The sequence below is a fragment of the Prunus avium genome, chromosome 5, assembly GCF_965620075.1.
Source record: "Prunus avium chromosome 5, drPruAviu1.hap1.1, whole genome shotgun sequence".
NCBI classification, from domain to species: domain Eukaryota; kingdom Viridiplantae; phylum Streptophyta; class Magnoliopsida; order Rosales; family Rosaceae; genus Prunus; species Prunus avium.
This window is the reverse complement of record NC_142288.1, coordinates 19,103,751-19,120,092: the sequence shown is the minus strand read 5'-3', so window position 1 is coordinate 19,120,092 and position 16,342 is coordinate 19,103,751. Positions and strand designations below refer to the sequence as shown.

At 37.4% G+C, this 16,342-nt stretch overlaps 3 protein-coding genes and 1 pseudogene across 5 annotated transcripts; 2 read left to right on the top strand and 2 right to left on the bottom strand.

Annotated features, from left to right (window-relative positions):
- Positions 1-784: 784 nt before the first annotated feature.
- On the bottom strand, positions 785-2,710 carry LOC110757122 (uncharacterized). Its single transcript, XM_021958672.2, has 2 exons — positions 2,475-2,710; positions 785-1,685 (listed from the first exon to the last, which is right to left on the bottom strand). The coding sequence occupies exon 2, from the start codon at positions 1,674-1,676 to the stop codon at positions 966-968; it is 711 nt and encodes a 236-aa protein (XP_021814364.1). The 5' UTR covers positions 1,677-1,685; positions 2,475-2,710; the 3' UTR covers positions 785-965.
- Positions 2,711-3,635: 925 nt separating this feature from the next.
- On the bottom strand, positions 3,636-6,883 carry LOC110757112 (formyltetrahydrofolate deformylase 1, mitochondrial-like). Of its 2 annotated transcripts, none has more exons than XM_021958657.2 (8): positions 6,675-6,883; positions 6,442-6,554; positions 5,824-5,974; positions 5,647-5,720; positions 5,443-5,548; positions 4,950-5,048; positions 4,750-4,836; positions 3,636-3,931 (listed from the first exon to the last, which is right to left on the bottom strand). In XM_021958657.2, exons 1-8 carry the CDS (start codon positions 6,822-6,824, stop codon positions 3,785-3,787), a joined length of 927 nt encoding a protein of 308 aa, XP_021814349.1. In that variant the 5' UTR covers positions 6,825-6,883; the 3' UTR covers positions 3,636-3,784. The 2 variants fall into 2 exon arrangements, with proteins under 2 accessions (XP_021814349.1, XP_021814348.1); XM_021958656.2 differs by having other exon boundaries at positions 5,389-5,548; positions 6,675-6,881.
- A 982-nt stretch (positions 6,884-7,865) lies between these two features.
- Positions 7,866-8,691, top strand: LOC110757124 (uncharacterized). Of its 2 annotated transcripts, none has more exons than XM_088253084.1 (3): positions 7,866-8,053; positions 8,165-8,313; positions 8,473-8,691. In XM_088253084.1, the coding sequence occupies exons 1-3, from the start codon at positions 8,048-8,050 to the stop codon at positions 8,489-8,491; spliced, it is 174 nt and encodes a 57-aa protein (XP_088109210.1). In that variant the 5' UTR covers positions 7,866-8,047; the 3' UTR covers positions 8,492-8,691. The 2 variants fall into 2 exon arrangements, with proteins under 2 accessions (XP_088109210.1, XP_088109211.1); XM_088253085.1 differs by having other exon boundaries at positions 8,165-8,317.
- Positions 8,692-13,874: 5,183 nt separating this feature from the next.
- On the top strand, positions 13,875-16,041 carry LOC110757138 (pentatricopeptide repeat-containing protein At4g32430, mitochondrial pseudogene; annotated as a pseudogene).
- Positions 16,042-16,342: the final 301 nt, after the last annotated feature.

Below are 16,342 nucleotides of genomic sequence, written 5' to 3'. Positions count from 1 at the left end.
TATCAGCGGCAGAGTCACATTCCCTGAAGGCATGTTGAATGCGACACACCCCACCCGTCATGAGGGCTTTACAACAAGCGGATAAGGCTAAAGAGAGGGTGTAACGGATCACAACTAGAAGCATTCACCAACACAACAACCAATTGAGAGTTAGATTCCACAATCAATGGAAAATAGTTGGAATTGCTAGCAAGCCTCAAACCATAAAGAATAGCCCACGCTTCCGCCTCTAACACAGAACCAAGCCCAATATTAGCAGAAAATCCACCACACCAGTCACCATTAGAATTTCAGATTAACTAAAGTGAAAACTAATGAGAGTGGGAATGAGAGAGAGGATGAGAGGGGAGGATAGGAGGGAGGAGGAGTAACAAAAGTGAAAGCAAAAACTCAAAATCTGAAATCTATTTGAAATTGTTTTCACTTCTGTTACTCCTCCCCCTCCCATCTTCCCTCTCAATACTATCTCCAATCTCAATCTCACACTTCCATCCTCCATCTTTTTCCTCGGCCTAGGTCGATGCTTGAATCGGGAGGAGACAGAGAAAGGGGGTGGTGATTACAGCACATGGTGGTTGGGCAGGTGGCTCCGACAGGGGAGGGGGTTGGGCGTGTACGGGACAAAATGTAGAGGACGACATTGATTGCCAAAAACAAAAATTATTAAAATTAAGTATTTCACAGACTTCAAGGCCTATTTGTGATAAAAACCCTGACAAGATTAAGTACATTATTATTGAGCACACAAAAATAATAGATAGGAAACCAGGTTGAGCCAAAAAAATTCAGAAACCAACTTTGTTAAACCAGGTAAAAAGACATACTCAAAAACGTTAAACATCATATATAGGATTTAGAAGCAAAATTTTGAGGCATCAAGCTTTTGCAGGAGTCCATACATCACATGGACAAAATAAGAAAACCTCCAAAAGCATACCAAACAATTGTCCCTCCATACAAGAAGTTCAGAAATCCAACCATTTGGTGAAGTAGACGCAAGTCCTTGGGGAAATAATACCATCTGGTGTACATTGACTTATCCGCGGACAAACTCCACATGGAATGGAAACCATGGCCCCTACTTTGGGTTCCCGTTTACTACCTCCCTTGCTTGCGGATTTATAGCAAACTTTCCCAACTGGAAATGAACCAAACTCCCCCATCCCAGTGCTCTTCAACGCCGTGACCCGTTTGTCCAAAACCAAAACCCTCAGAATCTCCTCAATTTGCTGTTTTGTGAACGAAGTTTTGAATATTCCGCTCTTTTTAACTTCATCTGAAATTCCCTCCAAGGTAGCAACCTTGAGCTGATATATGATCTTTGCAAACCCATCTTTTACACAGGTTATGTAATCTTTATCGAGGGTCCCATTAGAATACCAATCCCCGCCAGTTAACTCCTTGGAGGGTTCAAACTCTGCAGCCATATAATGCTTTCTCCCCTTGCTTTGGACATTTACAACCTCTTTTATCAGGTTCTTGGCTTGGAGTGATTTTATGGATTTGCCAACCAGATTGTCGGGGAGGTTCGCTTCTTTCTTCATGTCTCGTGTCCAAATTCCCATATCTTGCTTGCTTCGGATTACACTATATACAATTTTCTCGTGCTCTGTCAAAGACTCTGATGGAGAACTAGAGTCTGGCTGTTTCCGTTTGAGTGCTGAAGGTCTGCTCATCTTATGATCCTGTCGAGGGGTAAAGAAAACAACAGAAGAAACCTTATTGACGCTTACATCACAAAGCTCTATGACTTGTTTCTTTTCTGAGGTGTTAACAAATTAAATCATTACTTTCTATGGGATAAGATACAACAAACATAAAATCCGAAAATGTATTCACTTAAATTAGAAAGACTATTTTTGGTGGCAGAGAAACAGGAAATGAAAGCAAACAAAAACACTCAAACAAGTTAATATCCTTCTGTTTATAGCCGTAATTTATTAGGAAAAGTCTAGTATTGTTTATCCTATAAATATATTTTATTTAATAGAGCTTTCTGTGCTGTGCAGAGCTTGGATAGTTTCTCCCAGCTGCTTGAAAGAGAGCTTTCGTCAAGGAAGATATGTGGGTGAGTTGAATTGACTATGGATTTCTTTTTTTCAGATGAATCGTCTTACATATTAGATGATTGAGAATATGCGCTCAAATATAGAACTGAGTTAAGAGGTGCAGTTCTCAGAGCGAAAGCAAGTCCCCAAGGCTTGCTTAAAGGCTACTATGTATACATAGCAGCTCATGTTCAACCCATTGCTTTGCTAGGATGTTATCTTCCATTGTTAGGTCTGCTGGAGGAAATGTAAGTTCCTCACTGAATGTAAATATTGGATAAGCATGCTTGCGATTGAAATGTGAACATTGTAATGGTATTGGGGAATGACATCTTGCATTTTGTATGTCATACTTATAAAATGAGCAAATGAAACCTACCAAACTGACAGGATTAATATATTCATACAAAATACATGCAAAATTACCTGAGAGATTGGCGGTGGATAGAGGCGGCCAGAGAGATTCGCCGTCCTTGATGTGGGTCTGAGAAGGTGACTGTCGCCGTCGCGATGTGGGTGAGAGCGAGTGAGAGAGAAGAGAAGAGAGGAGAGCAGGGTGACTGACAGCGAGTGCGCGCGCGAGAGAGAGAGAGTAGAGCGATGTCGCCACCGATTTGGTGAGGTGGGATAGAGAGACAGAGGCCGCGTGAGTGAGGGGGAAGGTGAAGGGTTACTGAAAAAAATTAGGGAGTTTTACTAAAATACCCAAAATGGGGGCTGAAATTATAAAAATACTCAACACCCAAAACACTTTATAAACATACCAAAAACTCATCATTACACACACTCAAAACCCATTTATAAACATACCCAAAACCCATCATTACACACATACCCAAAACCCATTTTGGGTATGTTCCTATGTTTAAATAGTGCTTGGGTATTTTTATAAATACATATCTAGGATTTGGTATTTTTATAAATATCTAAAAAAATTATGAGAGCGCTTCTATCTTGTGCGAGCAAACCCACCATAAATTCTTCCATGGATCAATCATTTAACGCCATGTGTCACATATAAATATAAGGCTGCTCGGGTCTGGTCCAACGGTTGGAAATTTTTGACCCGAAACCTGAACCGATCTCAATCGGGTCGGGTCAGTTCTGGACACCAATTTTATTTTTTTGGGTGTCAAAAAATCAAATTTTCGGGTTGGTTCAGTCGGTTTTTATGCCGCCACATTGACACTCTCGTCTTCCTGTTGTTTTAAGCCATTGATCATTAAGTAATACAAAGTATTTCTTTAGCTTTGCGAGGAGAATCAGCTTTGAAATCAAGGTTACCGAAAGAAGCAAGAAAGAATGCTGCTATTAGTCCTTAAGATAGGGGAATGGCTGAAATTCCTTCAGCTGGTGCTGAAGAGTGAATAGATTGCATGCCAAAAGAAGAAAAAAGGGAAAACACATAAGAAAATCTCTCGTTTTATAGAAACAAAATAAAAGGGATGGTTCTAAATTAGACCCTACTACTTGCTTTTTGGCCTTTTAAGTTTGCGCAGTTTCCTACGCAAAAAAGGAGTTCAAACAAAATCATCCCAATAAAATGACTCCTCAAAATATGATTATGACATGCATAAAGAAAATATCTTAATCAACTTGTGGGCTCTCAATAACTATCATTTTCATTTGTGTGCCCTTAAAGGGCAGAAAATATGTATTTTCAACTTTTTATGAGAATGATACAATGTACAAACAGATGCCAGGCACTTCTCCTCAGAAGTATGTTCTTTTTTCCCTCAAAATACAACAGTCTTGTTATCCTCATAAGGTAACACTCGCAGCTCACAGTACGATTTGATAGCCTTCGTAAGGCATTGTTTTTCGAGGTTCTCTGACTTCTGCACAAAACTCTGCAAGTTATCTCTGTGTGAAACTCTTGCAACCTGCATATTGAAGTTGAATGTATTGTAAACTCTATAAGCTGCTACAGTTACAATATACGCATCATTGAATATCAATGCTTGGTAATAAATCTAATTTCCAGGTCCCACAGACAGGCATTGCACACAGAACACATAATCTAAAATGCAAGCATGTCTGTCTTAAACAATTTACAGAAGCCAGAAATCAGCAGGTTTACACAAGTTCTTCAGCAGCATATACTTTTCTTTCGACCACTAAATATTAAACTCTACAAAAAATGTATACAATGTGATGCAATAACCAACAAAGCTGAGTAATGAGGTTATCAGGGTATGAGATAAAATTTTATAATCATGCTTCATATTACCAGAACAGAATATTAATGAGGGATCAAGCCATTGAAAGCATTTTACTAAAAGTTTTAGGCCCACATAAGTTTGTGTTTTAGTAAGATTCTGACTATCAAGCATTTCAAAGCACTCTAACTTCTAAAAGTAAGATATATAATCTGAACGAAGACTATCCCACCCATCATGCTCTGGGTGGGTAGCAAAGTCGTCCTTTTCAATGTGATCCATGTTCTATGTAACTTGGTTCAGTTGTTTAACTTGATGTCATCATGTTCCCATCTCACACTTGCCCAGGAAAAACCAAAGCTTTCTATGGAACTCAAAGTAAAAAAGGGTGTAACTTTCAAATAGCCGCAAAAATGAGAATAATCACCACAGAAAATCAGCCTGTATGGTCAGAGATTCAGAACCAATAATACAGCTTTTACAAGGATGTCAAAACTAAACAGGGGCAAAATTAAAAGCAGCAGTAAAAAATTTGTATTTACCATCTGTTCAATAATAGGACCAGCATCAAGTTCTTGGGTCACAAAATGACTTGTTGCACCAATAAGCTTCACCCCTGCATCAAAAGCCTGCGAACATAATCTACCAAATTAAACATGTATAGACAGTTAGGATGGAAGCATAGAAATACTTCAAATGGCAACAATATGTTTTAACACATAGAAGGACAAGAAGTGTGAACCTGTTTAGATGGTTTTCCACCCTTGAATGATGGCAAAAGGCCATGATGAATGTTAATTACATCCTTTCCGTAGCTCTTCAAAAAATCGCCAGATAATATCTGTGGAAATGAAAACAATGCTTTAGTTCATAAATACTACAATATTAATCTTTTACAACAAATCTGCAATATGTCTACTTTGTTTATTCTTTTGTTTTCTTCCTTCAAGTAGAGGACGCTAATGGATTTGATAGATTTCAAGCTTACTATCCTCTTTGGTACTAAAGTTTACTATCCTTTGACTTCTAGTTCTAGAATGAAAGAAGAAGAAGAAGCTTGTTCCTCCAGTCAGCACTGCAAACTTCAGTTTCAATACCTTTTACCCATGGCTGTTTTAGAAAGTTGAAAGTGATAATTGAAATGAAATGGCGAGAACACAGAATTCTGTAACCTGATTTACCTGCATGTACCTGGCAAGAACTAAAAAATCAGTATTTTGAACCAACTCCAATACCTTCCCTTCTCTTTTGTCAGCGTTGGTTGTTTGCAGATAATGATAAGGTATACCATGTCTTTCAAGAAAGCGAGACACATGGGTGTTTGGACCTCTATCATGATTACTGGAATGAAAAGAAAAACAAGGAAGTGCAACCATGGTCAAAGTTCTGAATGAAAACCAAAATATGAACTACGATACTGAAACTTCCAAAAACCTTACCTTATAACACAAGTTATATCTACTGGAAGTCTGCCTTCCTGCCACTGATGTAACAAATCAACCAAACAATGATCCTGCAGCAACATAAAGACAGTTTTAATACACACAACATTAGAACCTATAAGAACATGGGTGTCTAGGTGTGTACATATATAAGAACATTTGTGTGTGGTACACCTGCTTTGAGGCAAGGATACAAATCTTATACTTGGGGTCGTGATCTGGAACCCGGACAACAGATCTCATCGCAGAGTACATTGTCAACAGCTTATGGAAATCCTCATCCATTTCCGATCTTGGCCATTTAATGGGATCGAAAATAAATTCACTGCCAAGTTGCAGACAGTTAGATTTTCAGCTGTCTCATGGTTCTATCTAATCACAGAGTTCGTACAATTCAACATTTTGCATCAAACAATAGCTGGCTCTGGAAAAACTAATGTTGGATAGTTGGAAGCAACCTGTCAAATCAACATGCTCCATTTCTTTCGAAGTCATTACTTTGAAAAGCTGACTCTGCATATTTTAATTTTCTTCTTCTTCTTCTTCTTCTTTAAATAACTATAATAATAAAAACTAGCAAACTTCATTGATTGAATCACTAGATTTTTCATCCTAACAATATTACACAGTTCCAAAACAATCAAATGAAACTCATTCCAAGCTTTGGCACTTATAATCAATCAATCAATCCATCCAAACAAAATCAGACAAATTCCTTATTTATTTTTTCGGTTTGCAAATGAAATCTGAGAAATTTGGCAAAAAATATCAAACAGCAAAAGCAAAAGGTACCTTCTGGAATAGAAGACGTGCTTGTTTTCGGGCACGAAGACACTGGCACCGAGTATGTTTCCACCTTTAGAAGCAATGCAATCCGAGAGCTTGGCCACAATCCCAACTGCATCCTATTTACAAAACACACCCATTTTCGATTTTCTCATCCCCGTTTGGTTCCCGAGAACAAAAGAAGACGAAGGAAAATGAAGCTACTGCGATGCGAGAAGAGAGAAGAGGAGAGGACTTACGGGGGCATGGAATACATGGATTCCGTAGGAGAGGATGGGAGAAGACGAAGGGTCGAGGGGTTCACCCGGAAATCTGAAGGACTTGAAGGACCTCTTTGCAAATCCAAAAAGCTTGGGGAGGCTTGGAGTGGCTCTTTGGACGAGGCTCATTTCTATCTATCGCTCTATCTATCCGCAAATGCAAATGGTGGCGCGCTTGGCCTTCAGCTCCACAAATACGTCGTCCTGTTAGGTGTCGTTTGGTTTGCAACCGAGTCATGAGTCAGTGACTCAGTACCAACTGCCACTTGCCAAAAAAAAGGACATTAACTAATATTTTTGGTTCTTCCAAAAACATAAAGACTAAAATAGTCCTCTTCCACACCTCTTTTCGATCACCACTTGAGCTAACACCAATCGCTTGCGATCTTTGATCACAAAGCATTAATCCATACACCCGAAGTTTTTGTTAATTTCTTTTTTCTCAATATTACTTGTTCAAGAAAACACAAAGAGCTTAGTAATACTATACGTAATTAGAGTGCTTCACTTATTAGAAATTATATCCACTATAATTTTCAATTGTTTGTCACAGATAAGATACTGAAAAATCACTTTGGTAGTTTTGATGAAGAAATTCAACGATTCTAAAAGGGTCATGTTAGGGAAACCAACTATAAATACCAATTTGTTTATCATCTCTCTAATGGAGATGGAGCCCATCAATACAATAGGTCCCACTCTCTATTAAAGATACTGGTATCTAAAGTTGATCTCCTTTACATTTTCCGTTCTTAAATTATTCCACATTATAACAGATCACATGATTAGCATGATGTTGGCCAGCCATTAGTTGATGCAACTATGGTTCATTATTATAACCTACAACTACCACATGACAGAGCAAAATTATAGATGGCAGGAGTTAATTTGAAAACACTTAAAAAGGATAAAGCATATCTATGTTTAGCACATCCAAGAAACTATTTGGTTCTGTACCTACTCTATATCATGCGTTTCATTCTTCCCTCCCTCAATATCGTTTGCGTAAAAGAAAATTACATAAAAGAACCAAAAAAAAAAGGCATGAAGAAAACAAAGTTGGGCTTGGTAGAGAACTGATTTAGGTTTCTATTGGGCTCCCCTTTCGAGCCACATAGCTGGGCTCAGCCCATCCAATGCTCCCAATAGTATGACCACAGTACCAAACGACGAGAAGTCACGACTTGAGTTTGAGTTGAGCAACTATGAATTGATGAGCGATTGATTCCTGACAAAGGTCTCAAGGCCGATCCTTTCCTTCCCGTCGACAAAGTAAACGATCCTCCGCCACCGTCACCGTCACCGTCACCGTCGGACGGCCTCTCGCTCTCTCAATCTTCAGAGCCCCAACAATGCCTGTAACCCTCTCTCTCTCTCTCTATTTTTCTCCTATGATCCAGATCTATATTTATTTATTTATTTATATAAAATTAAAAATAATGGAGGGACTGTGATCCTGTGCGGTGCAGTTCAGGAGATTGATAGAGGTAGAACCGCCGAGCCCACTGAGATACGTGATTGGAGCGGCCATCATGATGATCGGAGTAGTCTTACCCGTCGGTTACATGATGTTCCGTAACAAGCGTGTTCCTTCTTCCTCTTCCTACTCCAAACAGACGTAGGTGTGCCTTTTTCAGATTTTTCATTTTCACCATTCCCCCCTACCCTAAATTTCCCATATTTCTCAAATTGCCCTAGTCTCCTAAGTTTGCAAACTTCAAGTTTAGGTATTTGTTCTGAATCTAATTTGGGATTTTTGTTTTGATTGGTATTTCAGGAACAAAGTTTTGATATAGAGAGATACTGAGATTCCAGGAATTTCGGATTCGATTTTTCGTGTAATTGAGTGGTGAAGTTGAAAAGCAGCAAAGGCCATTGATGGATCCGTCATTTAAAATTGTAAATTCATTGAAACTTCATATCTGTTATATGGGTTATTTGGAATTTTAACTAGATTTTGTACAATGATATATGCATTTGGCTTTCTGTTTTTGTACCTCTTGATTTAGTTAAGCAGCTAGAATTGATGCGTATCATTCATCAAATACCCATTTGCCTGGAATAATTTTTCACATTTTTTAAATTCCACTGAACAATCATGTCATATTGCTGTAAGGTTGTGTAGATAATTTGTTGGATATACTTTTCGTTTTGAGCCGTATGATAATTTAGATCTGAATCTGCTTGGGTATGAGAAACGATACTTATGATTAGAATGTCTTCTATGTCTATCATTGTATAATGCAGGACATGCTTTTTGTGGTTCCTTGTGTGTTCTGGTATATGCTTTTACAAGATGCAATTTGAATTGGTTTATTACTAAGAGAGTGGATACATTGAAGTGTTTGATGTCTAAGTGATTTTTGGTTTGATGTAAAGTGGTGGGATGAGTGAGTAATGATAGGAAGATCCACGAGAGAAGATACAGTTTGGTAATTCCGAGCAGCAATAAGCAGTAGATGACTCCAATAAGTCGGGATAAAAGTGTTAGCTGAGTTGAGTATGAAGGTGGTGGGTGTGACACTACTTATCTCACCAATAAACTTGAATGTAGTTTTGTTTGGATTTGATCAGCTGGTGGACTGACATGAGTATCCTCCTTGTGCGGATACCCAGTTATCGATTGGTCAAAATGAAAATTTCTGAGTAGTAGTGGCATTCAGCAATTCTAGGTCTTGTCATTGCTTTCATGTTTTTGGTTTTCGTCCGAAATGCTAGAAGATTTTATTAGAATAAGTTGAATGGTTCTTGTGAGTTGTATATTCTAGCTGGAGAAGAAGAGGGAGAGAGACCAAAATAAAATGCATGTTGCGGTTCTTGTGGTTGTCTATTTTATCATCTTCTGGTTCAGTTTAGCTGCAAGACATGCCTGTAAGAATTGACGACTTTAAGTTTTTGCTGGTAGTTAACCCAAATTGGGAGAAGTATGAAATGGTTAACAGGACTGGGAGGAATTGTAAGAACAATGTTTGCATTATTTCTTAAGGTTTGAAAATACGTTGGTCCGTTATTCACTTTAAGATTCATGCTTAGTTGGTTTCGGTTTGCAATCCGGTGGGGAATCCTTATTTCCATCAATTGAGTGGATGAATCCAATTGCGAATTCTTATTTCCGTCAATTGAGTGGACAGCATGAATTCGAGTTGCGCACATGTGAAGTGGCATAGAGTGACCTTAGTGTAAATTTGGCCAAACTACATGAACATGTGCGCAACACGTGACTACGCTGTGCACTCAATTAACAGAAATGAGGGTTCCAACGATGAAATTGATAAAATTAAAATAAAATTGCGAAAATTGAAACTACAATGACTATAGGTACTCTTTTCTTTTGGGTAATTTGGCCTGGAATATATGAGGTATGTTAACAATGGTGTTAAGAAGTCGAAATTTCAGAACCAAGCGGGCAAAGCACGACACTTTAAGGCAATAACGAGTGATGGCAGACATTAATATTTTGTATTGTTCATAAAAATAAAATAAAAAGTCTGAGATTATATTTATACAAAAACATCGAGCTCATCAAACCCCTCAAGAATTATAATGTTTTACCCACTGTTATCTAATTTTAAATAAAATAAAGAATTCCTTTTCTCTTTTGAAGTATCTAATTCTACACTACAAACATAACAAAATTATAAATCAATAATTTAAAGAGAGTTTTACTACTATGCCCGATATAGGAGTCCAAATTATTATTATTATTATTTTAAAAAAACCTACATGAAATGGACTTTAGAAACGCACTCAAACCGCATTTACAACATAACATGGAGGCTTTGAACTTCCTATAAATTACAAAACTGCCATCGATTTCTTAAAACAAGGCCAACCCCAAAACCTCATAAATAAAAAAACTCAAAACACTTAATATGGCATTGAAGTAATTTAATAATCAAAATTAAATTCAACGGGGCTAGCTATCCTTTTTTGGGGTTTTTTTGGGTTTGTTTATAAAAATTAGATTTATTTATATCACTAGTGTTAAGAATGAGCATATAACTAGGATCCCAAGCCTTTGCATTTAGCCACTATGCATTTACCCGCATTTCACAAGATCTTAACCATTTTAATAATCTAACGACTCAAGATATGACATTTGAATTTTTAACTTTTGACACCTCTCTATTTAATTAACTCTAACTTAACAGCGTTAAGTCTAAATAAATAAAAAGAAATACAAAACAATAAAGAACAAACCATAAACCTATCAGCCACCGATAACACGACCCACCCCACTCACGGCAACCCCCTTCCATCCTCACAACCAACCTTTCTCGTTCTTTACGAATTAACAGCCATGTTAACAAACAACCAGCTAAACTGTTTTTTCATAATAATGCAATAAAAAGCAAGAACTAGGTCTTATCATGGTGGCCTTTTACCCAATTAACCCAAACCAAAGTACCTAACACTCATAAACAATTATGAAGCGTCTCCACCCATCAATTTCTGGAATATTTCAAGTTTGAGTTAATTATATGGTTTTTGATAGGAGGGAAGGGGGTTGCCATGATTGGGGTGGGGTGTGTCATGAGTGGTTTGCTGATAGGTTTAGGGGTTTTTTTTTGGGTAAATATCACGAGGTGTCCCCACATCCGAAGGGTGGGATTAATCCCTGCTCGGAGTTCGGCTTGTTTCTGGCCACAAAATGCTCCCAACTAGTTTCGAACCCTTGCTAGTTAGGCACTAGGCAGTTCACCAGCTAGAGTTGGCAATTTGCCAACTGCACCACACCTTGTGGTTTAAGGTTTAGGGTTAGCGATGTTAACTTGGAGTTAATTAAATAGATAGATGTCAAAAGTTAAAAATTGACATGTCAAATCTTGAGTCGTTAGATTATTAGAATGGTTAAGATCTTACGAAATGCGAGTAAATGCGTAGTGGCTAAATGTAGAGGCTATACCTCTAATTTAAATTGGGTTTAATTGCTTGGTAGGTGGACTTAAGTGCTTCCATTTGCATGCAATTTTTCACTCATCATGTAATAAATAAATGTGATTAATAATACTAATAAGTTAGCTCCAAATAGAATTTCCCATGAAGAAGATGTAACTCAATCAACTTTGCGTCCATAACAATTTTTGTATTTTTCATTAATCAATATATTTTGTACTTGAGGAGACAAAGGCGGAGCCAATGAAGGCCCACAAGGGTCAGCTGACCCTCCTGAAATTCCATAAAGAACCCTGCATTCATTACTATTTACCCTTTATATATAAATTATTATTAAAATATGATCCTTCTCAGCTTTCCTTTTTCTTTTCTTTACTTTTTTTTTTTTTAATAACTTCTTAATTAAAGAACTACTAACCTAAAAGCTAAAGCAGGCAACCTTTTGCACAACATTAAACCTATTCTATTTCAACTTTGCATTGCTTAAATTAAACATATTCTATTTCAAGTCTTTGTTTGCATCAATCATTCAAGTATTTTTTTTTTTCTCCAACTCTAAAGTTAATTCTCTACAAGAATTCAACTTTGTTTCACCGAATTGTGACGATTAACCCAGTAAATCTTTAACCCTAATAGTGTAATTTTTTTTGGTGTAGTTTATTTTTTTATTTTTTATAGTTTATTGTATTTGTGGTATGTTAATTAGTTATTTATTTATTATCTCAAATCAAGAACAATAATCTTTATATGATTTATTTATTATTTGATTTCTAAAATTTACTTTTTAAACAGTTATGGAGAAATATTTAAAAAGAAAAGCAACAGATTAATGTCACATCCTCTAAGAACAGATGCATTAAATCATGGTACTACAAAACGTCAATGTGAGGAAATCAATCTGGCTAATCTTCCTTCAGATCCTAGACTATGAATTCGAATTTTGGATTAAGAATGAGATGCTACTTCTCATCTAACACGTTGTTTGAAATCTCATTTAGAATAGTTCGTATATATATATATATATATATATATATATATATATATATATATATATATATATATATATATCAATGCCATATGACTTCTGATACCTTCAATTTATTTCAAAACTCTTTTCTTCGTTGTCTCATTAGACTGTATATATATATCAATGCCATATGACCTCTGATACCTTCAATTTATTTCAAAACTCTTTTCTTCGTTGTCTCATTAGACTGTTTTGTATCCAATTTTTCATCTGCAGAGAATACAACACGAACTGATATATCTCATAGCATAAGAGCAGGCTTGTCAAGTGCAATGAGAAAAAGGCTGTCATTGGGTTTAGTTCATAATTACGATGGATACATTTTAGAAAATAAATTCTTACACAAGCAATTTTATACTATTAAATTCAAGATTCTTTTATCCCCAAAATGTTGGTGAATCCCTATTTGTTGTTGTTGTATTTATGGGTTTAACTCTATTATTTCTTATAAATAAAATCCATTTTTAATTATTGCCTAATGGACTAATAGCTGGAAATCATTACAATGGGAGGTATCGGAAAGAATTTAAATTCTCATTCCCCAATATCACTAGTATAAAAATAATAATTGAAGAAATAACTCTATCATAATTAGCTAAAGTGGTATTTTAAAATAACATGACAAAATTGTATATTTAAATAGTATAGCCGCGCGGCTATACTATTTAAATGTATTATTTCCAAGGTATAGCCATGCGGCTATACGCTTTGAATATATTCGAATATTTGAACGGTATAGCCGACCGGCTATACTCTTTAAATATATTCGAAAACAAACGCGAAGCTTGCACTCGCAGTCACAGCCATTTCGCTTCTCTCTCTCTTAACTCAAGCTTCGATTTTTTTTCTTTCGTTTTGGCTGCTGCGTTGATTGGATTGGATTGGACTTTCTCTACAAAAACCATCAAATGTCATTCAGCTATTGAAATCTCCACTAAGATAACAACTCTGATGCTATAAGGGAGTTAGGCGGCACCTGGGAAGATCTAGGCGGCATGGGCGGGTCTAGGAGGCACCTAGGCGGCCTGGGCGGTTCTAGGAGGTGCCTAGGTGACCTGGGTGGTTCTAGGCGGTTCTAGGCGGCGCCTAGGCGGCCTGGGCGGTTCTAGGCGGCTTGGCCGGGTCTGGGCGCCTACTTTTTGTTCCAAATGAAGACAGACGAAGCTTGCACTCGCAGAGGAATGTGGTGCGCGAGTGAAATGAAGAGACAGAGAAACGAACACGATGAAGTTATCGTTACCCTTAGAGCCCTTGACATGTTCTGTAAGCAACTTCAACTACATTTGTCTCATAACATCGATGAAGTTACCGTTACCCTTGCTGTCAAGGGGACCCCAAACCTAGATGCCAAATTCACAAGTTTGCAGTTTCTTCTGAGTTTGCTTCGTATGCTACGGTTTCAAATTCTTTGATGAGTATGTACACCAAAGCTGGACAGTTTGATGGTCCCTTACTTATCTTTGAGACTGTTTTATACTGATATAGTTTCTTGGAATACTATTCTTTCGGGGTTTCGGACAAGTGAGGGTGCATTGAGTTTTGCTCTTAGGATGAATTTTAATTGAGTTGTTTTTTATCCAATGACTTATACTACGATTCTTGTTTTTTGTGCGGATCATGAAGATTTTCGATTTGGATTACAACTACATTCTCTTATATTTAAGTCTGGTTTAAATGGTGAAGATTTTGTTGGTAATGCACTTATAAGTATGTGTTCGAGGTGGAGGTAGAAGCTAGGAGTGTGTTTGATGAAATGGCGAATAAGGATCTCGTTTCATGGAATGCAATACTATCAGGTTACTCTCAAGAGGGAAATCATGGGCTTGAGGCGATTTTTGTCTTTATTGAGATGGTGGGAGAAGGGATGGGGTTAGATCATGTCTCATTTACTAGTGCAGTTTCAGCTTGCGGTCATGAAATGAATTTAGAACTTGGGAAACAGATACATGGCTTGACAATTAAATCAGGATATGGAAGTCATGTTTCAGTTTGTAATGTATTGATCTCGACATATTCAAAGTGTGAGGTTACTGAAGATGCAAAATTAGTCTTTCAGTGCATGAATGATTGCAACGTAGTGTCTTGGACAACTATGATTTCTATAGACAAAGAAGATGCCGTCTCTCTATTTAATGAGATGAGATTGGATGGAGTATATCCAAATGATGTTACATTTGTTGGACTAATCCATGCTATATCAATTAGGAAGTTGGTGGAGGGAGGCAAATGATTCATGGGTTTTGCATAAAGACTGGCTTTTTATCAAAGCATAATGTTTGCAACAGCTTGATCACCATGTATGCTAAGTTTGAGTCCATGAATGACTCCATCAAAGTTTTTGAGGAGTTAAACAGCAGAGAAATCATATCTTGGAATGCTTTGATTTCAGGGTATGCTCAGAACAGGTTGTGTCAAGATGCACTAAAAACATTCTTGGTAGCAACTATGGAGTCAAAGCCAAACAATTACACATTTGGTAGTGTCTTGAGTGCAATTGGTGATGCTCAGGATATTTCTCTGAAATTTGGCCAACGATGCCACTCTTCCTTGATCAAACTTGGATTAGTGACTGACCCAATTATTGCAGGTGCTCTTCTTGATATGTATGCAAAGCGAGGAAGCATTTGTGAGTCCAAAAGAGTTTTCAGTGAGACGCCTCATAAAAGTCAGTTTGCTTGGACTGCAATAATATCTGCATATGCTGGGCATGGAGACTATGACTCAGTGATAGAACTGTTCAAGAAGATGGAGAAAGAAGGGGTAAGACCTGATTCAGTCACATTTCTTTCTATACTAACAGCATGCAGCAGAAAGGGAATGGTGGAGATGGGCCGTCACCTCTTTCACTCAATGGTGAAAGACTATCATATTGAACCATCTCCTCAACATTATTCAAGTATGGTGGACATGTTGGGACGTGCAGGGAAATTGGAGGAAGCAGAGGAATTGATGAGTCAGATCCCGGGACAGCCAGGGTTTTCGTTGTTGCAAAGCCTGCTTGGGGCTTGCAGGATCCATGGGAATGTGGAGATGGCGGAGAGAGTAGCCGATACATTGATGAGATTGGAACCAATGGAATCGGGTTCTTTTGTGTTGATGTCCAACTTGTATGCTGAGAAAGGGGACTGGGAAATGGTAGCAAAAGTTAGGAAAGGGATGAGAGATAAAGGAGTGAGAAAGGAAGTGGGATATAGTTGGGTGGATACTGGTGATGCTGATGGTTCCTTGTATCTGCATGGGCTTTCATCAGGTGATACATCCCATCCAGAGTCTGGGGAGATATATAGAATGGCGAAATGTCTAGGATTAGAGATGCAAATTTTGAGAGAGAACATGTGGGAGACAAAATCACTTAAAATGGACTCCTTCTCAAGGCCCTCACTTCGAAGGCTTGAATCTGTACATGTAAAACTTCAAAAGTAACTCATGATTGTTAAGAAGTTCTGTAGCCAAATTTCAAAAAAAAAAAAAGAAAAAAAGAAAGGAAATTCATCTTGAGGTAACATACAAATGAAGTTTTGATGTGAACGATAACAAAAGGTCATGTATGGGTTTCCTTTGCCCATCACCACCTACCTATAATCTTCTTGTTTAACGTTTATAATAACAAGAAAAAAGAAAGGTTGCATATACAAAAGGGTCATATAAATGAGTGAAAATTAACCATCAAGATCTGGTGAGTCATGGAAACAACCAGAAGACAAAGCAATAATAGAGCAAAATG

Bases quoted from the DNA above. Each gene is read 5' to 3' on its own strand.
- LOC110757122 (XM_021958672.2), bottom strand. From the start codon at position 1,676: ATGAGCAGACCTTCAGCACTCAAACGGAAACAGCCAGACTCTAGTTCT.
- LOC110757112 (XM_021958656.2), bottom strand. From the start codon at position 6,824: ATGAGCCTCGTCCAAAGAGCCACTCCAAGCCTCCCCAAGCTTTTTGGA. The intron at 5,975-6,441 runs GTACCTTTTGCT...GCAACTTGGCAG, and splicing joins CACGTCTTCTATTCCAGAAG to TGAATTTATTTTCGATCCCA. The intron at 5,049-5,388 runs GTAAATCAGGTT...TCATTTCCACAG, and splicing joins TTCTTGCCAGGTACATGCAG to ATATTATCTGGCGATTTTTT.